The 22,866-nt window shown below is 41.7% G+C and overlaps 1 protein-coding gene across 2 annotated transcripts; it reads left to right on the top strand.

Annotated features, from left to right (window-relative positions):
* Nucleotides 1–113: 113 nt before the first annotated feature.
* On the top strand, nucleotides 114–17,676 carry thbs1b (thrombospondin 1b). 2 transcript variants are annotated; one of them, XM_089022167.1, is made up of 23 exons: nucleotides 114–306; nucleotides 1,068–1,146; nucleotides 1,237–1,796; nucleotides 2,004–2,103; nucleotides 2,769–2,846; nucleotides 2,952–3,061; nucleotides 3,139–3,264; nucleotides 3,389–3,485; nucleotides 5,590–5,763; nucleotides 5,853–6,029; nucleotides 6,110–6,283; nucleotides 6,360–6,487; nucleotides 7,349–7,501; nucleotides 7,577–7,795; nucleotides 9,271–9,378; nucleotides 9,707–9,866; nucleotides 9,953–10,071; nucleotides 11,205–11,439; nucleotides 11,514–11,741; nucleotides 12,664–12,935; nucleotides 13,008–13,105; nucleotides 13,183–13,322; nucleotides 15,318–17,676. In XM_089022167.1, exons 2-23 carry the CDS (start codon nucleotides 1,083–1,085, stop codon nucleotides 15,323–15,325), a joined length of 3,528 nt encoding a protein of 1,175 aa, XP_088878293.1. In that variant the 5' UTR covers nucleotides 114–306; nucleotides 1,068–1,082; the 3' UTR covers nucleotides 15,326–17,676. The 2 variants fall into 2 exon arrangements, with proteins under 2 accessions (XP_088878293.1, XP_088878294.1); XM_089022168.1 differs by having other exon boundaries at nucleotides 115–306; nucleotides 2,004–2,079.
* Nucleotides 17,677–22,866: the final 5,190 nt, after the last annotated feature.

The following is a 22,866-nucleotide window of genomic DNA, read 5'->3' on the forward strand; positions in this document are numbered from 1 at the left end:
ATTGGACGAGGCCACGCGTTGGGAATGGCATTAAACTATTTAAATAGCATTTTGTCCCCCCCTCAGCTTATAAGGGACTTTTTTTTTACTGGGGCCGGTCTCATCTATAGGGTACATTTCTCCCAACGCAACCCCTCCAAAATAAATTATATCTCCATGTTTCTGAAGTCCGGAGGAGTTTTTTTTCCCCATATTTTTCCCAAATTTGATCCATATCAAATCTTGAGGATTATTGCTGGATTTTGAAGATTTTTGTGCATTTCTCCCTCTATTTATACTTGACTTTATTTTTTTTTTTGTAAACAGGTAAGTGAATGAATAAACAGCAGATGAGTTTTTTTTTTACAAGCCAGCATCGACTTAAACTGTCCGTGTTTTTATGTTCCTCTTGTGTTTATTATTTTGCTTTGTTTTGACTATTATGCTTTTTCACAGCTGCAATTGTTGCAAAAGCGCCATTATAAATTCGGATGTATTGTATTGTATTGTATCGGCAGTACATATGCACCTAAAAGCTAGCAACCACTCATTTGACGACAATGAGGTTAAAATCTTAGCAAAAGAAAATAGAAGGTTTGAAAGGGGAGTAAAAGAAGCTATTTTCATAAAACAGCAAAACCCTTCACTAAATCGCCATGGTGGGGTGAGGTTCAATTTGGATCATTCGTATAATAAACTTCTTAGTCAACATAGGCTTAGTTATGCTGTTGAGGTAATACCAGAGCAAATGGGGCAATCAGGCCAGTCGTAGACCTTGTACTCAGGAAGGACAATAGAAGTAATCAGTCGGGACAATAGAAGTAATCAGTGTAGCCCCAGGGAGTAGTCCTCTGCTTCCCCTAACTTGAGAGCAGGGACCAATCATAGCAGAGTCCGGCACCGCCATGTCTGGACAGTAGGAATATATATAACTACCAGCAAAAGACTTTAGATTGCTGACGAAGCCTCTTGGATGAGAAGCGAAACGTCCGACACCTTCAAAGAAGTACAGATGACGGCTGAAGGAACCTTTTCATCGATGTATTGTATTGTATTTAAAAAAGGTCTTTCCTTTTCCTCACACGCAGTCAAGTTATCTCATCATGAAGCTGACGGGGATATTTTTGTTACTGATGCTTTGGAGCTGCGAAGGTGCCAGGATAGCAGGTGATCCGATTTTCTGTTTAAAACGAAAATTAATAAAGAAATGAAAATATTGAGTGCAAATCTTGACCCCCCCCCCCCCCCCCCAAACAGAGAGCGGAGAGGACAATAGCGTGTACGACTTGTTCGAGTTGGTGCAAGTCCCCAAAAAGAGCCACGGAGCGAATCAGGTGAAAGGAGACGACCCGTATAGCCCCGCCTACAAGATCCTCAACCCGGACCTGATCCCCCCCGTCCCCGAGAGGGCCTTCCGGGACCTGATCGACTCCATCCACGCCGAGCGGGGTTTCCTCTTGCTGCTTAATTTTAAACAAGCCAAGCGCACGCGGGGAAGCCTCCTAACCGTGGAAAAGAAAGACGGTTCCGGTCCCGTTTTTGAGATCGTGTCCAATGGGAAAGCCAACACGTTGGACATTGTTTTCTCCACTGAGAACAAGCAGCATTTGGTGTCCATCGAGGACGCGGATCTGGCCACGGGTCATTGGAAGAACATCACGCTGTTCGTGCAGGAAGACCGAGCGCAACTGTATGCCGGATGCGAGGAGGTCAACAGCGCCGAGCTGGAGGCGCCCATTCACAGCATCCTGAGCCAGGAGACCCCCGCCGTCGCCCGGCTCAGGATCGGGAAAGGGGCCGTGAAGGACAAGTTCATGGTGAGTCCATAAGCTCCTTTTGAGACGTGATATCCGTGCGTAAAAAGCGCAATAGACGCACAACCGCAACGACCTGGAATTTCACTTGTCGTGATGATGCAATACATTTTCATATGTATGATACATTTTAACATAACCCATAATGCGGTCGGGCAATATGTTCTGTCTGAAATTGCACCCTGGTGGTTTTTTTTTTTTTTTTTGCAGGGGGTCCTTCAAAACGTGCGCTTTGTTTTTGGAACAAGCTTGGACGCCATCCTCCGCAACAAAGGATGTCAGAACTGTGAGTCATCCATCACGTGTGAATGTGAGTGTGTGTGTGTCTGTGTTTACACTTCCAATCCTCCCGTCTGCACTTTCCAAACGTAATATTTGACCGCATAAAATGGTGATGTGAGCAAGTATTTGGATTAGATTAGTCTTTATTAGTCTCGCAGTGAAGAAATTGACATTTCACAGCAGCAAAGTGATGACAGTAAGAGGAGAGGAAAGGAAGAAGTAGAAAAACAAAATACAGGAGCTGCTGTGAAGGCAGCCACTCTCGCGGGCGCCATCTTGAACTCAAATAAACAACAAAAACAAAATAATATGACAACACAAAGACGCGGTCATTCAATCTAAAGCACTTTCTTCACCCTCTTTGTTGCATGGAGCAGTTCTAGTTAAAAGAGGAGACAATCAAAGCGTCATTTTCACCTGTGGATCAAGGCCGTCATGGTGAAATGTGCATGTCTGCTACAAGCTAAATATTGAAAGCAAACATGAAGCTGTAGCATCCATTGACGTAAAGCGATTGTCTCACATCTCCCGTCCCACGTAAATCCGCTTCAATTCCAAGCTGCGACAGATCCACATCAGCGCTCAGGCTCCTTTTTTTCCCGACCTTTCTGCTGTTAAAATGCTGCTCAATTCATCGCCCGAGTTGTCCAGCGATGACATTTCATGTGATCTGTGGTTTCATTCGACCCGCAGCGCCTGATTCGATGATGACGGAGCATCTTAATGGCTCCTCGGCCATCAGGACGGAGTACACTGGCCATAAAACTAAAGGTACCAAAAAAAAAAAAAAACCTCAAGCTTATGATATTACGGCTTTTGCGGTCTACATGACCACTTTGATTTTATGATTATTCTTTGATTTCTTCTGCGGTGAAGATCTGCAGATGGTTTGTGGTTTCTCCTGTGAGGACCTCATCAGCATGTTCAAGGAACTGAAGGGACTCGGTGTGGTGGTGAAAGAGTTGTCCATTGAGCTCCGTAAACTCGTAAGCCCCGCCCCAGTTGTGTTTGTACGCCTCCGCATCGACGAATGATTCAAGTTGAAATCCCGTTTCCCCGACAGACAAACGAAAACAAACTGATCAAGACGCGAATCGGCATCCACGCCGGCGTCTGCATCCACAATGGGATCGTGCACAAGAACACAGATGAGTGGACCGTGGATGACTGCACTGAGTGTACCTGTCAGGTGCGCCTAGCAAGTTCTTGAACTGGCATCGAACGGATGGAGATATGATAATTCGGTCAAATATTGATCAAAGGTTTTTCGGGGATAAGACATAACCCAAAAACTGTGATTTTTTTTTTTGCAGAACTCGGCAACAGTGTGCCGCAAGATCTCCTGTCCTCTGATTCCCTGCGCCAACGCAACTGTACCGGATGGAGAGTGTTGCCCGCGTTGTGGAACACGTAAGTATTCTTAAGTGATTTTAACTCCTTCACTGCCAGACGATGTGTAAGAAAATGTGTCCACTCCAGTGCCAGGGTTTTTGTCACTCTCACTCGAATTCCAGGGCCCACAGAATATTGACTTTTAGGATCACATAAACCACAGGTGTCAAAGTCAAGGCCCGCGGGCCAAATCCGGCCCGCCACATCAATTTTTTTCGGCCCGCGAAAGCAAATCAAACGTATGAAATTCCATGATGCTTGCTAAATTCTTAACCAAAATTTCATATTTTTGGATATAAACCACAATAACAGTCATTATTCTTGACTTCAGATTTGAAAACTAGTTATTTATTAATTTGTTGTGTGCGCTATATGTAATATGTGGATCGGATTAAACATTCTAATGGGTTCCCCAAATTCATAACGGCCCTCGAGAGGAAACCATAACTACAATGTGGCCCGCGGCAAAAAATGACTTTGACACCCCTGACATAAACATTCAATGCAGCGTATATGCAATACATACGCATTGGTTCATATAACGCTTTAAGAACAGTTGAAGCTGGAACAAATCGCTAACATGGAAAAAAGGGTAATGCTGCCCCCTTGTGGAAGGGAAAAACACTGGCAGAGGTCTGGCCGGCGCTTTATTGGCACCCCAGCAAGAAAAACCAAAACTCGAACAAATTTTATGTGGGTCTGGAGTTATCTGAGCTTGAAATGAGGGCGGCTTTCCAAAATACAATGCAATACATACTGTATGTATTGATTTATATCGCGCTTTAACAACAACTGAAGCAGTCGAAGAGTTAATTCCTAAATGATATGGTTCTGGAGTTATACGATTTTGAAATGGGGCGGCTATACAAAATTAAAATGCAATACATCCATATTGATTTATATAGCGCTTTAACAACAACCTAAGCTGTTGAAGTGTTTATCCCTAAATTATATGGTTCTGGAGTTATATGTGTTTGAAATGAGGGCGGCTGTCCAAAATACAATGCAATACATATATACAGTAAAGTCTCGTTATATCGATATTGGATATATCGATAGTCCCGGTTATATCGATACTATTTCTATGCACGTGCGGAGAAAATTACATGCAAACAGGGTCGGATATATCGATAGTCCCGGTTATATCGATATTTTTTCGGACTCCCTTGAATATCGATATAACGAGACTTTACTGTATTTGTTTATCTAGCGCTTTAACAACAGCTAAAGATGGAATAAAACGCTAACAAGGGAAAAAAAAGTGAAATTCTGCCTCCTTGCGGAAGGGAAAAACATTGCAGCAGGTCATAGTTGCGTTGGCGCAGGGAATCAGAGGACAGGAGATCTTGCGGCACACTGTTGCCGAGTTCTGCAAAAAAAAAAAATCACAGGTCATGCTTCAACGTCATATTTTCAATTCCCGAATAAATTCGTGAATGCCAGTGAATGAGTTTTTAGAAATCTGAAGAAATTATCCCCCTCAGAATGTATGTATTTATTTATTTTTTTAGTTATTTTATTTGTGTGTTTATTTATTTATGTGTTTATTTCTGTGTTTATTTGTGTATTTATTTATTTATTCATGTATTCATTTATTAATTACATTGTGTATGTATTTCATAAATCCGAACAGATATACAGACTACTGCCAATGCTGTGTCAGAATGTGGAAGAAGGATTAGCCAAGACACTGCCTCAGTCATTCCCTCAAGAGAATCTCTGTAATTTCCCGTACAAAAGCCACAAAACATTCCCCCCCCCCGACATGTAAAAAGGGCTCCTTTTGCGTAGAAAGCGCCTTGCCTTTGGAGATGACTTCACCGTCTTGGAAGAAATGAACGGGAGATGCTTTTGCGTTCGGAACATTGGCGCTTTATGCTTCCCTGAAACGTCTTTGAATTCTTAAAAGACGAGATGGCTGCAATTTGCCAAATTGTGGGCGAGAAAAGAAAACATGACGAAAAACGGGTGACACGTTCGTAGTACGTACCTGTGATGCTTTGACCACAAATCTGGGGCTGCGTTTAGATGGACCTCAGGGGGGGTGTTTTGGTGCTGCATTTTCCCCTTTGGACGATTCACTGTCACCCCCTCCTCCTCCTCCTCCTCCTCCCACCCTTAGCGAGCGACTACGCAGAAGACGGCTGGTCTCCGTGGTCTGAATGGACCCATTGTTCGGTGTCGTGCGGGCGGGGCATCCAACAACGCGGACGTTCCTGCGATCGTATCAATAACAACTGCGAGGGCACTTCGGTGCAAACGCGGGACTGCTACCTCCAAGAGTGTGACAAGCGCTGTAAGTCACACGCGGCGGGTGTTATCGCCCTAAAAAAAAATGATGATCTGGTGGGTGTCGCTGATGATTTTTTTTTTTTGACTGATCAGTCAAGCAGGACGGCAGCTGGAGCCATTGGTCGCCGTGGTCCTCCTGTTCCGTGACCTGCGGGGCCGGCGTCATCACACGAATCCGTCTGTGCAATTCCCCAACCCCCCAACTCGGAGGCAAAGATTGCGTGGGAGAAGGTCGACAAACGGAAAAATGTCAAAAGTCTCCATGCCCTAGTAAGTTTAGCAATTCAAACCCCACTTAGACGACAACAAAAGCATCTTGTAATCATCTTCATCGCGACCTTTTCTTTCAGTTAACGGCAACTGGGGGCCTTGGTCGCCGTGGGATACGTGCACGGTCACGTGCGGGGGTGGCGCGCAAACTCGCAAACGCATGTGCGACAACCCGGTGCCGAATTATAACGGGAAAGATTGCGTCGGAGACGGCAAAGAAACGCAAACGTGTAACAAGAAGACGTGTCCTATCGGTGAGGAAGCGCTTCGGTCCAGATGTGAGAAACGTTCAAGGCCTTGATGGTCGACGTGGTGGTGGCTGTTTTTCAGATGGTTGCCTATCCAACCCTTGCTTCGCTGGCGTCAAATGCACCAGTTTTCCTGATGGTTCCTGGAAATGTGGGAAATGCCCCCTCGGATACACCGGAAACGGTGTCAAATGCAAAGACCTCGACGAGGTAACAAAATCACAGACAACTTAAAGGACAACCTCCGGACAAGTTGTGTACATAATTTGTAAAATGGCTTCAAATGACTTCTACTGAGCGTATTTTACAAAGATTCCACCGCATATAGCTATATTTTACATTTTAAGACTCGCTCTGAATATTCAGGAAGTCTTGTTTTTGAGTTGGTGACGAGTCCGTACGTGACGTCACTAAAGGACCGCAAAAAAGACGCATTGTAGCGGTCCTTCCATCACGTCAATGTATTTTGCTGGACTTGTTTGGTCTGGGGACCTCGTGTTTCACCCAAAAGCCGCCAGAAGGCCAGAAGAGGGCGTACAAGCTCCATATAAGGAATTTATCAGCCTGTGGAAGCGGAGGTGGCCACTGGAGGTCGCCATTTTGTGCCTCTTTTTTTTGGGTGAGAGATTTTCCCCCAATGTTGCCTCAAAATGGCACATATAATTCTTTAATCGATTGCAAACATGTATGCTTTGCTCTTCAGAACTATTTGAATCATATTCATAACTGGATGAGTAACAAGAAAGCATCTTCTCCGAATCTGAAGCCATTGTTTTGATTCTCGAGCAAGGCAAGACGTCTTGGCGTGATATCACGAACAAAGGGGCGGGACCTTCTGAAACTGGCCACTTCCGGGTTAATTTTTTTTGCAAATTTTGGACACTTTAACTCACACTTTAATATTTATTGGTGTTTTTCATTTGAGTAAAAATATCAGCCTGCGTGTTTTGGGTATTTTAGATGCTATAAAACGTTTTTCTGATGTCAGTTAGGAAACAAAAAAAAATGGTGTCAGTTGTCCTTTAAGACCTGAAACTACCTCGAAAAAGCATCGTTTTGAATTCTTTGCAGTGCAAAGAGGTCCCCGATGCTTGCTTCGAGTTTAACGGCGTACACCGCTGCAAGAACACGGAACCAGGGTACAACTGTCTCCCGTGCCCGCCTCGTTACTCCGGACCCCAACCATTTGGGAAAGGCGTTGAGCAGGCTGCCGCTACCAAACAGGTGCGCACATCAACGCCTTTGAAAACAGGCCCACAAAAGTTTAAAATTAACAACTACATTTTTTTATTTTCAAAGGTGTGCTCGCCCCGAAATCCGTGCCTGGATGGAAGCCATAACTGCAACAAACACGCACGCTGTAACTATCTGGGGCATTTTTCGCAACCCATGTTCCGATGCGAGTGCAAACCGGGTTACGCTGGCGACGGGCACATTTGTGGAGAAGACACCGATCTGGACGGTTGGCCCAATGCTGACTTGGTCTGCGTGGAAAATGCCACCTACCACTGCAAAAAGGTACGTGCAGACGGACGTTACAATAATAATAATAATAATAATAATAATAATAATAATAATAATAATCTTCATCATCATAATAATACATTTCATTGATAAGCGCCTTTCAAAACTCTCAAGGTCACTTTGCAGACACAGGATATGTTTTTCTATGGGTGAGCAGCGGCAGCCACTCGCGCCAACGTTCACTCAACCCAATAGATACAAAGCTAGCTAGCCAGCTAATAGGTAGCCAACAAATAGATAGCTAGTTATCTAGCCACTCAGATAGCTATATAGTGAATAGCCAGCTAGCTAGATAGTTAGTTAGCTAATACACTGAATGTCACAATGTGTTTTTTTAAAGGTGCAAAATGAAAATTATGCAGAAAAAAGACGTAAAAATCATTCTTATCTTGGATTGGATTAGCCTTTATTAGTCTCGCAGTGGAGAAATTGACATTTCACAGCAGCAAAGTGATCAAAGTAGGAATAAAGGAAAGGAAGAAGTAGAAAAATAAACTACAGGAGTTGCTGTAAAGGCAGCCACTCTTGAAGTCAAAACAACAACAAAATAACGGAAATAACAAATAATATGACAACACAAAGACACAGACAGTCATTCAATTGTACACTTTTTGCACCCTCTTTGTCGCATGAGGCAGTTCTACATGAAAGAGGAGAGGATAAAAGCATCCTTTTCGCCAGTGGATAATCCTGGTGAAATGTGATCATCTGCTACAAGCTAAATGTTGAAAACAAACACGATGCTGCAGCATCCATTGACGAAAAGAGGCTGTCTCACATATTTTGTATCACGTAAATCCGCTTCAATTCCAAGCGGCGGACAGATCCATATGTTGTTTTTGCATAACATTTTAGGTCACGTGTCAAAGACAAGGCCCGGGGGGGCAAATGCGGCCCGCCACATTAGCGTTTTTTTCGGCCCTCGAAAGCAAATCAAACTTGTGAAATTCCATGCTGCTTGCTAAAATCCTAACCAACAGTTCATATTTTTGGATGGGAACCACAATAACAGTCATTATTCTGGACTTCAGATTTGAAAACTAGTTATTCATTAATTTGTTGTGCGCTCTATATGTAATATGTGGAGGGGATTAAACATTCTAAAGCACAGGTGTCAAAGTCAAGGCCCGCGGGCCAAATCCGGCCCGCCACATGATTTTTTTTCGGCCCGGGAAAGCAAATCAAACTTGTTAAATTCCATGATGATTGTTAAAATCTGAGCCAAAATTTCATATTTTTGGATGTCAACCACAATAAAAGTCATTATTCTTGACTTCAGATTTGAAAACGAGTTATTTATTAATTTGTTGTGTGCTCTATGTGTAATATTTGAAGGGATTTAAACATTCTAATGGGTTCCCCAAATTCATAACGGCCCTCGAGAGGAAACCATAACTACAATGTGGCCCGCGGCAAAAAATGACTTTGACACCCCCGTTTTAGATGATCCGTTTTTTCTTTTCAACCAGGACAACTGCCCCAACCTCCCCAACTCCGGACAAGAAGATTACGACAAGGACGGCATTGGAGACGCGTGTGACATTGACGATGACAACGATGGCATTCCTGATGACAGAGTGAGTAGTTCGAACGACTCAAATTCATGAAGAGGTGGGGTTTGGGGGTCTTGGGGGGGGGGGGGGGGGTGGCTAAATGTTTTCCCTGGCTGAAAACTGTAAAAATAAATTGTATCACTGTGGTACAAGTCTGAAGGGACTCGACTGTGCACCCAAATTCCAACGCTCATAGTGGGATTGGGACTTCAATATAAAGCAGCTTTTCAATCCACTTCTCTGGTTTTCAATAGATCCACTCAGTCGGTCTGAATGCAGATGTTGAGGACCCTCCCCCAAGCACCTGAAAGTTAATAACATTCTAAACACCCAATCGGTCTCTCCAAAACAGGACAACTGTCCGTTCATCTTCAACCCCAGGCAGTACGACTACGACCGCGATGACGTGGGCGATCGCTGCGACAACTGCCCTTATAATAGCAACCCTGACCAAACAGACACGGACAACAATGGGGAAGGGGACGCCTGCGCTGTGGATATAGATGGCGACGGTAAGGACAGTCAAAGCGGGGGGGTCGGGAGGGTCTTATATTTTAGCTTCAAGAATTTTGTGTGTGTGTGTGTGTTCACTTTGTAGGGATATTGAATGAAAAGGACAACTGTCCCTACGTGTATAATGTGGACCAAAGAGACACGGATTTGGACGGGGTGGGCGATATGTGCGATAACTGCCCTCTGGAACATAATCCGGATCAGGTGTGCCCACGCTCCTTCTTCCTGGTTTCCTTTTCAGAACATCCGCCCGATTCAGTCGGTAAAAAAATCGTGTGTAGAGCTAAAAAAACGCGTATGAGGGGTCTTTTCAATGGGCCATTGATGTAGAATGTAAGGGGGGGGGGGGGGGGTAAAGAGGCCCTCGGCGGGGACCTACGGAAGAACGGGCTGCATCGCGGGACCGCTCAACGCACCTGTGCCGTGCTTCATTGAATAAAATGGACGAGCGTCCTTAAAATTTTCGCTATTTTTGCAATTTTAAAAGTCAAATCGGGACAGATACGATCCCGCCTCCTCAAAATAAATACGCCATTCCACAAAAAGTCAAAACTATAATAATCTAGCGAGCTATTCGCTATTTATCGAGCTATCTAGCTAGCTATTAGACATGCATCTAGCTGAATGTTCGCTATATAGCTAGCTAGCCAGCTATTTGAGTCAGGAAACATATTAGCTAGCTAGCTAGCTTTCTGTCTATTTGATTTACTTGCGGGTTGAGTGAATGCTGGCGCGTGTGGCTGCCGCTGCTCACCCACAGAAAAACTGATCCTGTGACTTTAAAGGGACCTTGAGAGTTTTGAAAGGCGCTTATAAATTAAATGTATTATTATACATAATGCTTCATTGTATGAAATGGACACGCATGCTTGAAATTTTGGCAATTTTCTCAGTTTTAAAAGTCAAATCGGGACAGATACGATCCCGCCTCAAGAAAAAAAAAACACCATTCCACAAAAAAGTCAAAACTATAATAATCTAGCTAGCTATTAGCTATTTATCTCGCTATCTAGCAAGCTATTAGCCATCTATCTAGCTGGCTGTTAGCTATATAGCTAGCTAGCCAGCTATTTGAGTCAGGAAACATATTAGCTAGCTAGCTAGCTAGCTTTCTGTCTATTTGATTTACTTGCTGGCTGGCTATCTATTATTCCAGGTTGAGAGAACGCTGGCGCGTGTGGCTGCCGCGTGTGGCTGCCACTGCTCACCCACAGAAAAACCGATCCTGTGACTGTAAAGGCACCTTGAGAGTTTTGAAAGGCGCTTAGAAATTAAATGTATTATTATTATTATTATTATTATTATAAAATGCTAACTGCCATATTTGCAATCGCAAGGTGGATTCGGATGACGACCGCGTAGGGGACAAGTGTGACAGCAACCAGGACATCGATGAGGACGGACACCAGAACAATCTGGACAACTGCCCATACATCCCCAACGCCAACCAGGCCGATCACGATAAGGACGGCAAGGGAGACGCGTGCGACCACGACGACGATAACGATGGCATCCCGGACGATAAGGACAATTGCAGACTGGCGCATAATCCCGACCAATTGGATTCTGATGGTGAGATCGGGAAAAGGGATGAAATCTGTACACCGCCGCCAAATATTTCCCACTGACTAACCTTCATTTTGCAGGCGATGGCCGCGGAGACGCGTGCAAAGATGACTTTGACCAAGATAACGTTCCCGACATCTACGATGTTTGTCCGGAGAATTTTGACATTAGCGAGACGGACTTCCGCAAATTTCAGATGGTTCCCCTTGACCCAAAGGGGACTTCTCAGATCGATCCCAATTGGGTGGTTCGTCATCAGGGTAAAGAACTCGTCCAAACCGTCAACTGTGACCCCGGAATTGCCGTTGGTAAGTGAATGCCCGCCACAAATTACATCGAGAGCGTGCAACAAATTAATGAAAAAATAGTTTTAAAATGTAAAGTCAAAAATAATGACTGTTATTGTGGTTTACATATGACAATCTTGAAATTTCACAAGCTTGATTTGCTTTCACAGGCCGAATAAAATGATGGCGGGCCAGATTTGGCCCCCGAGCCTTGACTTTAACACCTGTGATGTCAGGGATTAGCCAGATAGCGCAATAGAAAGTGAACTAGCTAGCTCAATAGATGAGCATAGAATTTCACAAGTTTAATTTTCTTTCACGGGCCGAATAAAATGATGTCACGGGCCAGATTTGGCCCCCGAGCCTTGACTTTGACACCTGTGATGTCAGGGATTAACCAGATAGCGTAATAGAATGTGAACTAGCTAGGTCAATAGATGAGCATGGAATTTCACAAATTTGATTTTCTTACCCGGCCCGACTAAAATGATGAGGCAGGCCAGATTTTGCCCGCGGGCCTTGACTTTCACACCTGTGATGTGAGGGATTAGCCAGATAGCTGAATAGAAAGAGAGATAGCTAGCTCACCCGCGAGCTATCTCAATCGCTCGCTAGCTCGATAGATGAGCATGGAATTTCACAAGTTTGATTTTCTTTCGCGGGCCGAATAAATGATGTGGCAGGCCAGATTTGGCCCGTGGGCCTTGACTTTCACACCAGTGATGTAAGGGATTAGCCAGCTATCTGAATAGAAAGAGAACTAGCTAGCTCGATAGATGAGCATGGAATTTGAAATTTTGGTTCAGACTTTAGCAAGCATCTTATAACTTGACATGCTTGATTTTCTGTCGCGGGCCGAATAAAATGATGTGGCGGGCCAGATTTGGCCCTCAAGCCTTCACTGTGACACCTGTGCTCTAGAACTTGCGTCTCTCCTCCGTAGGCTATCATGAGTTCAACGCAGTGGACTTCAGCGGGACCTTCTTCATCAACACCGAGAGGGATGACGACTACGCCGGCTTTGTTTTTGGTTACCAGTCCAGTTCCAGGTTTTACGTGGTGATGTGGAAGCAGATCACTCAGACCTATTGGTCCAATAAACCAACCAAAGCCCAGGGCTACTCGGGTTTGTCAATCAAAGTGGTCAATTCCACCACCGGCCCGGGAGAACACCTCAGGAACGCCCTGTGGCATACCGGAAATACCGCAGGACAGGTACCCTGCGTGACGGTCATCCCTTAGAATGTTACGAAAACGGTTCTTGACGGTTCTTCGCGCCTGTTTTAGGTCCGTACTCTCTGGCATGACCCCAAGAATGTCGGATGGAAGGATTACACAGCCTACAGATGGCATCTGATTCACAGGCCACGAACAGGGCTTATCAGGTGGGCATTTACACCGAAAAATGAACACCCATGGGGGGTTTTTGTCCAAATATGTTGCTCACCAAGCCTTCCCTCAGGGTTGTGATGTACGAAGGAAAGAAGATCATGGCAGATTCCGGAAGCATCTATGATAAGACATACGCCGGGGGGAGGTTGGGTCTTTTTGTTTTCTCCCAGGAGATGGTTTATTTCTCAGACCTCAAGTACGAGTGCAGAGGTAAGAACTATTCGGTGGAACGTGATCAGTTCTGGGTTGCCAGAGTGATCAAGTTCTGATTTATTTATTGTTTTACATTCTTAACTCATTCACTGCCATTCACAAATATATTCGGGAATTGAAAATATGACATAGAGCGCCATTCCCGATTTTGTTTGAGTTTTGGTTTTTCTTGCTGGGGTGCCAATAAAGCGCTGGCCAGACCTCTGGCTGTGTTTTTTTTTCCCATCCACAAGGGGGCTGCATTTCCCCCTTTTTCCATGTTAGCGCTTTGTTCTAGCTTCAGCTCTTGTGCTATATATGCTATATAAATATAAATATAAATATACAATTAATAAAATATAAAATACTACATAAAATATATAAAACATAAATAATCCAATATAAACCAGTATGTTTGGATTGCATGATATTTTGGACAGCTGCCCTCATTTCAAGCTCATATAACTCCAGACCAGTGTAATTTAGGAATTAACTCATTTTGTGTTTTTTTCCCATCCACAAGGGGGCAGCATTTCCCCCTTTTTCCATGTTAGCGCTTTGTTCTAGCTTCAGCTCTTGTGCTATATATAAATATAAATATAAATATAAATATAAATATAAATATAAATATGAATATAAATATGAATATAAATATAAAATACTACATAAAATATATAAAACATAAAATATATAAAACATAAATAATCCAATATAAACCAATATGTTTGGATTGCATGATATTTTGGACAGCTGCCCTCATTTCAAGCTCATATAACTCCAGACCAGTGTAATTTAGGAATTAACTCATTTTGTGTTTTTTTTTCCCCATCCACAAGGGGGCAGCATTTCCCCCTTTTTCCATGTTAGCGCTTTGTTCTAGCTTCAACTCTTGTGCTATATATAAATATAAATATAAATATAAATATAAATATAAATATGAATATAAATATAAATATAAATATAAAATACTACATAAAATATATAAAACATAAAATATATAAAACATAAAATATATAAAACATAAATAATCCAATATAAACCAATATGTTTGGATTGCATGATATTTTGGACAGCTGCCCTCATTTCAAGCTCATATAACTCCAGACCAGTGTAATTTAGGAATTAACTCATTTTGTATTTTTTTCCCCATCCACAAGGGGGCAGCATTTCCCCCTTTTTCCATGTTAGCGCTTTGTACTAGCTTCAGCTCTTGTGCTATATATGCTATATAAATATAAATATAAATATAAATATAAATATAAATATAAATATAAATATGAATATAAATATAAATATAAATATAAAAATAAATATAAAATACTACATAAAATATATAAAACATAAAATATATAAAACATAAAATATATAAAACATAAATAATCCAATATAAACCAATATGTTTGGATTTCATGATATTTTGGACAGCTGCCCTCATTTCAAGCTCATATAACTCCAGACCAGTGTAATTTAGGAATTAACTCATTTTGTGTTTTTTTCCCATCCACAAGGGGCAGCATTTCCCCCTTTTTCCATGTTAGCGCTTTGTTCTAGCTTCAGCTCTTGTGCTATATATGCTATATAAATATAAATATAAATATAAATATGAATATAAATATAAATATAAAATACTTCATAAAATATATAAAACATAAATAATCCAATATAAGCCAATATGTTTGGATTGCATGATATTTTGGACAGCTGCCCTCATTTCAAGCTCATATAACTCCAGACCAGTGTAATTTAGGAATTAACTCGTTTTTTTTTCTGATTAACGCAGATAGTCTAAGGTTTCTTACGCTGCATTGAAAGTTTATGTAGTCCGAAAATTCAATATTCTGCGGGTCCTGGAATTCCAGGGACAAAAACCCTGGCACTGGAATGGACACATTTTTGCACATCATCTGGCAGTGAATGAGTTAATGGTGATTCTTAAAGGAAAAAAATCAACGTCTCAGTATAAAAAATGTCTGATGTCTCTGCTTTTCCGAATGTCAATGTTTCTTTTCTCAGATACATAAACGCACAGCGCCGGATGCTCCGAGGAATGCACCTTTTCATCGTACAAACATTTCCTTTACTCTCGTAAAAAGTCCCAAGGACCGATTGATCTCCCAAAAAAAAAAACGTTTTCTTGAGGGGCGAAAGAGGCTTGCGGGCAGCCTTCGTCGTAACGTGACGGCGAGAAACCTAAATAGCCGAATACCGTTTGAGGATCCCAGTGACCATTCCCCCACCGCCTCCTACTAAGAGTGGGGAAAGCTGGAGAGAAAAAGGAAAATATCCCCCCCCCCCTACCCGACGCCTCCCTCTCCCACTTTTGCGTCAAGGACAGCGGCACCTTTCTGTCCCAGCTTTCTTACTCAGTGAAAGAAGTCATTCATCTCTGTGCGGGCAGAGCACCCCATAGACAGCTATGCACTTACAATGTTTTTTTTTTTTCCTTCCAAACATCCTCTCTCTCTTTCTCACCTCATGAGCATCCCAAAGAAAAAGACTGAGTCAATATACCATTTACTTTACCGGCTTGTGCATTCTGAACGATGCCATTCCTGAGAACCGGAAAGACAAACACATTCTTACAGACGTTTGGGTTCTTGTTCGTCTGGATGGAAAATGAAAGAAACGCTATCCAAAAATCGAAATGAAAATTGCGCTAGTCTTGGAATCATCTCGGTTAGGAATTGGTTAACAAGTCTCAGGTAACATCTTGAAAAAGGGGAGGGAAAATGCTGGGGGGGGGGGGGTCTGCATTCCCTTTATAATGTCTCAGTCCATGACCGGTTTTATTACCCTCATCCTTAGAGGTTTGAATTAGGTATTATGTAAATACATGTAATTTATTGACTCTTGCCTACAGTGTAGGTATAAAAAAAAAAAATACTTTGAAAAAGTGCGAAATCTATTGGCTAAAACATCGATGAAAAGGTTTCTTCAGCCGTCATCTGTACTTCTTTGAAGGTGTCGGACGTTTCGCTTCTTATCCAAGAAGCTTCGTCAGAAAACTAAAGTCTTACTGGTAGTTTTGGCCTTATATATATCCCTACTTTCCAGACGTGGCGGTGCTGGACTCTGCTATAATTGGTCCCTGCTCTCACTCTGGGGGGGAAAAATCTAGCGACCACTCATTTGCCGACAATGAGGTTATAATCTTAGCGAAAGAACATAGATTGTTGGAAAGGGGAGTAAAAGAAGCTGTTTTCATAAAACAGCTAAATCCTTCCCTTAACCGTAATGGTGGGCTGAGGTTTAATTTGGATCATTCGTACAATAGACTGCTTAGGCAACATAGGCTTAGTGATGCTGATGAGGTGATACCAGGGCAAATTGGGCAATCAGGCCAGTCGTCAGTCAGGACAATAGAAGCAATCAGTGGAGCCGCAGGGATTAGTCCTCTGCTCCCCCCAACGTGAGAGCAGGGACAAATCATACCAGAGTCCGGCACCGCCATGTCTGTAGGGATATATAAAGGGCCGAAACTACCAGTAAGACTTTAGTTTGCTGACGAAGCTTCTTGGATAAGAAGCGAAACGTCCGACACTTTCAAAGAAACTTTCATCGATGGACCATTCCTGTACGACTGAGAGCTTATTACACAGACGTATTAGCTAAAACCGAAAATAGATGCCTACATGGGTGCAATTTGCCAAATTGGTCAAAAGTGGACAAGAAAAGAAAACATGACGAAAGAAGAAGCTTTGGCCACAAGTCCGCGAAAAACAAAATTGGGAGAAATCGGGTTTCAGAAACTGGATGTGTTGCTCCTTCGACTCACGATAGTTTTGGTTGAACCAAAAAAGCAAAATGAATAAAGTGAAATATTACCGAAATAAAATGACATTTCCGTTTGATGACATCCGGGAAAAAAAATACCCTAACAAGAAAAACAGTTAAATGGGAGATTTCTTCTTCTTTTTTTGTGTGTGTGTGTGTGTTATTTTTTTTTTGTTGTTATTCCTTATCAAAGAATAATTTTTGCTTTATCGTACATGTCCGATGTTGTTTTGAGCAGATAAATTATTGTTCTGTTGTTTTGTTCTTAGCGGATTATAACAGGTCGTTGAGTGCGTGGTTAGATAAATGCTATTTAAATAATTTATCGGGTTTTGTTGCCGTACAAAAAAATGGGGGCACCTTATCCGTCTGTATAAACGGTTTGCACACTGATGCGAGGATGTTGTATTCTTTATCGTTTTTAACTCTTAGGAGATTAAAGGGGGGTTAGGGTTGTTTATTGATATTCCTTTTTTTTTGTACAATTAGTTTTGCTGCTTTGTAAACATGTTCTTAGTTGTCCAAATGCTCCATTGCTGTTTTTATTCCTAGCGATTATTTTGTCACATACTTCCAGATAATAAATAATCCAAAAGTCTTCCATGTTGTGCGTCCGTTTTCTCCTTCCCCCCCCAAACGAGGTGATAAAGGCCATATGAGGAATGTGACACACACTTTTGCTCCTTCACTTTTACTACTGGCTGAATTTGTTCTGACGATCCCTGTCTTGTGATTTATATCCACTTCAGGACAGCCAAGGTCAAATAATTGCAAATTCATTGTCCCGAGTGACGTCCAAGGAAAGTCAAACACCTTCATTTACATCAGTCGTGCTCCTTGGGGTATTTTCCCACCGCTTTGATATTTATTTTGGCCTTTCTGAGGCAACGTGTGGAAGTGGAAGTGGAAGTGAACCGCAACATGCTACATCCAGTTTGTTTATCACTTTGGACAATTTATTTCAGTCTAAGAAAAAAATAATAATAATACATTTTACTTCAAGTGCCTTTCAAAGCTCTCAAGGACACTTTACAGTCACAGACAAGCATAGATACAATAATAAATAAAATGCAATTATAAATAGAATACAATAAATAAACTACAATTATAAATAGAAACAAGCGAGAGAGCTACGCAGGAAAAGCAATTTTAAATAGATGGCTTTTGAGATGGTGGGAAGAGAATCGATGTGACGAATGTTGGGAGGAAGTGAGTTCCAGAGTTTGGGGGCAGAGCAGCTGAAAGCTCTGTCCCTCATCGTGCTGAGACAGGCAGGGGGGGGCACACAGAGGTGGAGGGAGGAAGAGGATCTGAGGGAACGAGAGGGAATAGAGATTTGAATAGTCGCAACCTTGGACTTTATCATTAATAAATAGCTATGCGTAAACTCAAACTTGGCACTAATTGTTAACTTATTCACCAACAGACAATGTGCGAAAATGTGTACACTCCAGTGCCAGGGTTTTTGTCATTATCACTCAAATTGCAGGACCTACAGAATATTGAGTTTTAGGACTACATAAAAATTCAATTCAACGTAAGAAATCTGAGACTCTCTTTTTAATGAGAAAAAAGCAGTTAATTGCAAAGTGATATGAGGACATTCTGTACTCTGTCATCAATTGTATTTATTTATTTTTTGCCAGATACGGAATTGAGGGCAACAAGCAAACGAGGTCACTTTGCCCCTCTGTGTGTCAGTCCTCTCCTCTGATACCAAAGTCTTACAGAACATTCATCGCCTCATATCTTTGGTGACGCAAACTGTTCCAAAGAAATGTGATAAGTGTATTTTCATACATGTGTATGTACATTTTTTTATATTCAATGATATCTCGCATTGCTGTCCAAATATCACTTGATAATAACACTCTTTTTTTTTTCATCAACAGTGATAAAACTCACTACAACAGGAAACATGACAAAAAAATGGGAAAAGGTAACTTGGAACAACCAAAACAACAAACCAATGCACACAGAAAGAAAACCAGTAAGTAAATACAAACCAATTGTAAAACAAAATGGCCCCCAAACCCCAAAATGGCCGCACCAATCCACATCTGTTATTCCTTTCCACTTAAAAAAATCAAATATGCCGTTTATGGTTTTAAAAGGAACAAAGTATATGTATCAATATGTATTAATTTTACAAATAGCCCTCCATTCCTCACACACCTCCCCCCCAAAAAAAAAAACATTTTAATAATAACAGAGCAAAACTGAACAAGACCCGCCCAATTACCGCCAAGCTTCTTTGATATTGCTTGAAAAAGAAACACCTTAACACCCCCCCACCCCACCCCACTCACTCCCCATCACCCCAAGTAATAGCGTATGAAGTGTTGCACCAAAGTGCTGATGAATGGAACAGTAGATGGTCTTATTTAGCTCCTGTAATTCTCCCCCCGCGGAAGCGCACAGATTTGCCGAGCCATTGAACTGACCTCAAACCACAAAACTTTGGCTCCATGAATCGGCCTCCATGCCTGCTCCCTTCATCTGTTACACGACACCCCCCCCCCCCCCCCCCAAACCATCACCACCACCAAAAACAACCACCACCTTTGCACATGAAAGATACCACCTGTACATACAAAATTCAACATTCACACAAAAACTGTCGCGGCTTGGAATTGAAGCGGATTTATGTGGGACAGGAGATATATAAATGAATAAATAAATACGTAAATAAATAAGTCAATAAATAAATAAATACATAATTTGCTATCTTTTTGCTATATATTAGCTATCTGGCTAGCTATCGAGCTGGCTATCTATTTCTTATATAGCGATCTAGCTGGCTAGCTAGCTGGCTATCTATTAGCTATCTATTAGCTATCTGCTGGCGCGTGTGGCTACCGCTGCTCACCTGAAGAAAAGATATCCTGTGACTGTAAAGTGTCCTTGAGAGTTTTGAAAGGCACTTATAAATGAAATATATTATTATTATTATTATTATTATTATTATTATTATTATTATTATTATCCTTTCGGATTTTCCCTTCACGGGGTCACCACAGCAAATCAATGTCCTCGATTTATTATTATTATTATTATTATTATTATTATTATTATTATTATTATCTATTAGCTAGGCAGCCAGCTTTCTATCTATTTGAGTTACTTCTGGGTTGAGTTTCTCAAGGACACTTTACAGTCACAGGATTGTTTTTGGTGCAGGTGAGCAGTGGCAGCCATTCACTCTAACCGGAAGTAACACAGCAGCAAAGTTATGAAAGGAAGAGGAAAGGAAAGAAAGAAGTAGAAAAACAAAATACAGGAGCTGCTGGAAAGGCAGCCACTCTCGCGGCGCCATCTTGATGTAAAATAAAAAAAAAAACAAGAAAAAAAACTAAATAACAAATTACATGACATTACAGAGAGTCATTCATTCTTCAGCAATTGCTGTACCCTCTTGGTAACATGAAGCAGTTCTCGATGAAAGAGGAGAGGATCAAAGCATCCTTTTCAGCAGTGGATCTGGGACGTCAAGGTGGAAAGTGCATGTCTGCTCCAAGCTAAATGTTGAAAGCAAATATGAAGCTGTAGCATCCATTAACGAAAAGAGATTGTCCCACATCTCCTGTCCTACATAAATCCGCTTCAATTCCAAGCCGCGACAGTTCTACATACATTTTTGTCTGGTACTGCTTCATTGCACATTCGCATCATAGTGGTAGCATTTAACAGGGTCAACAAGAACGAGTGAGGATTAAGCAAAAAAAAAAAAAAACTTTCCGCACCAAAGTGTGAAATATTCAGAATAGCTAGCGAAGTATTCGCACCTGTGACAAGATGGACAGCGGTCAGCTGTCAACATTCAACGGGCACATTTTTCAGGTGATGAATAGCAGATAAGCGTCGAAAAAGTCCTATCACAACAAGTGACCTGTTATGTTAATGAGCAGTGAAAAAAATAGGCACTAAAAACAAAATCGTGATTTTTAAGCTACACGTCCGTTGCGAAGATACGCCAAATATTGAAAGTGGAGGTCAGGATAAGGAGGCGCAAGTGAGGTCACGAGGTCGCGCTATGAGTACGCTAGCAGTTTGCAGGTGCAGACTGCTACTCGGCTCATTTTACACAACGGGGTCAGCGCACATCCCACTTTTGTAAATACCGTATTTTCCGGTGTATAAGGCGCATTGGAGAAAAGGACGCTTTGATCTTCTCCTCTTTTATTTTTTTTTTAATCTAGAACTGCTTCATGTCACAAAGAGGGTACAGCAAGTGCTGAAAAATGTATGACTGTGTGTCTTTGTGTTGAATATTATTTGTTATTTAGTTTTTTTGTACTTTTGTTTATGTAGACATTAGTAAGAAATATTGTGCTAAGTCTATCCTCTTTGTCTTTTCTGGAATACGGTACAATTGCTATCTGGCTAGCTATTAGTTATCTATTGGATTGCAAGCTAGTTTTCTATCTATTTGTCTTACTATTCTATTTGAGTTACTTCCGGGTTGAGTGAACGCTGGCGCGTGCGGCTGCCGCTGCTCACCCACAGAAAAAAACTTATCCTGTGACTGTAAAGTGACCTTGAGAGTTTTGGAAAGCGCTTATAAATGAATTATTATTATTATTATTATTATTATTATTATTATTATTATTATTATTTATTATTATTATTATTATGTGGTGTGCCTTATACTTATACTAAAACGTCCATATTTAACCCAGAATCACTCAAATAGAAAGCTAGCTAGCTAGCTAATAAATAGCTAATATATAGCAAGCTATCTAGATAGCTAAAATGTTTCCTGACTCAAATAGCTAGCTAGCTAATAGAGAGATACAGTAGCTAGCTATATAGATAGTTAATAGCAAGCTAGCTAGCTAGCCAGAACATTGAGTATTTACTATTTCGATGATTTTTGACTTTATTCGAAACCATAATAGACCCAAACATTCCCGTATATAAAATTGAATACATTTGCCTCAACCGAATGGGCAATCTGGACCTGATGTATGGACCTGTTGTGGCTCAACATTACTCCATATATAAGGCGCACCTGCGTATAAAGTGCAGGGTCATCTTTTGAAGAAAATGAAGGCTTTTGGGTGCACCTTATACACCGGAAAATACGGTACCATTTAGAGGCCAAGTATCTGCCATTCAATTTCAGGTTCATGGTGAGTCAATGCAAAAGCATCATGATATCTGTTGTACTTCATGAGAACGCTCATTCCTACAACGAGACTTGACGGGGGTTGGTGGGGTTTGGGGGGGGGTGTCATGTTCCCTCAGAGTCATTTTGCAATCCTCCATCGGGCGCCGTAGACAAAAGAAGCACAGAAAGCAAAGCTGGAAGAGAAGAATAGAGGCCTTTCTTCATCCAAGCCGACGGACTGTTGAGCACCTTGGAGAAGCTCTCAACACCCAGGCCAGATGGGATATCTTGGTAATGGACATGAGGGTGTGCATACACACACACACACACACACACACACACACACACACACACACACACACACACACACACACACACACACACACACACACACACACACACACACACACACACACACATTCCTGTTTCAATGGTTTTGTGAGGTCCGGATAACTCCAGATAAAAAGTGAGGACCACCGCTGCTGATAAGTTTAGAGACGAACTAGTGTTCCATTTGAACACTAAATGTCACCCCATTTCCCAATTCAACTTCTTTAAATACAAAGAAATTAAAAAAAGTGGACTTGAAACTGAAATAACAGCAGGAGTGATGTTTCTGAATGGGTACATTCAAAGTCCTCACCCCTGTAGTGAATTTGGTGAAAATATCGTTTGACT

Source organism: Hippocampus bargibanti, linkage group LG19 (genome assembly GCF_051943395.1).
Source record: "Hippocampus bargibanti isolate YZ-2025 linkage group LG19, ASM5194339v1, whole genome shotgun sequence".
Lineage (NCBI taxonomy): Eukaryota > Metazoa > Chordata > Actinopteri > Syngnathiformes > Syngnathidae > Hippocampus > Hippocampus bargibanti.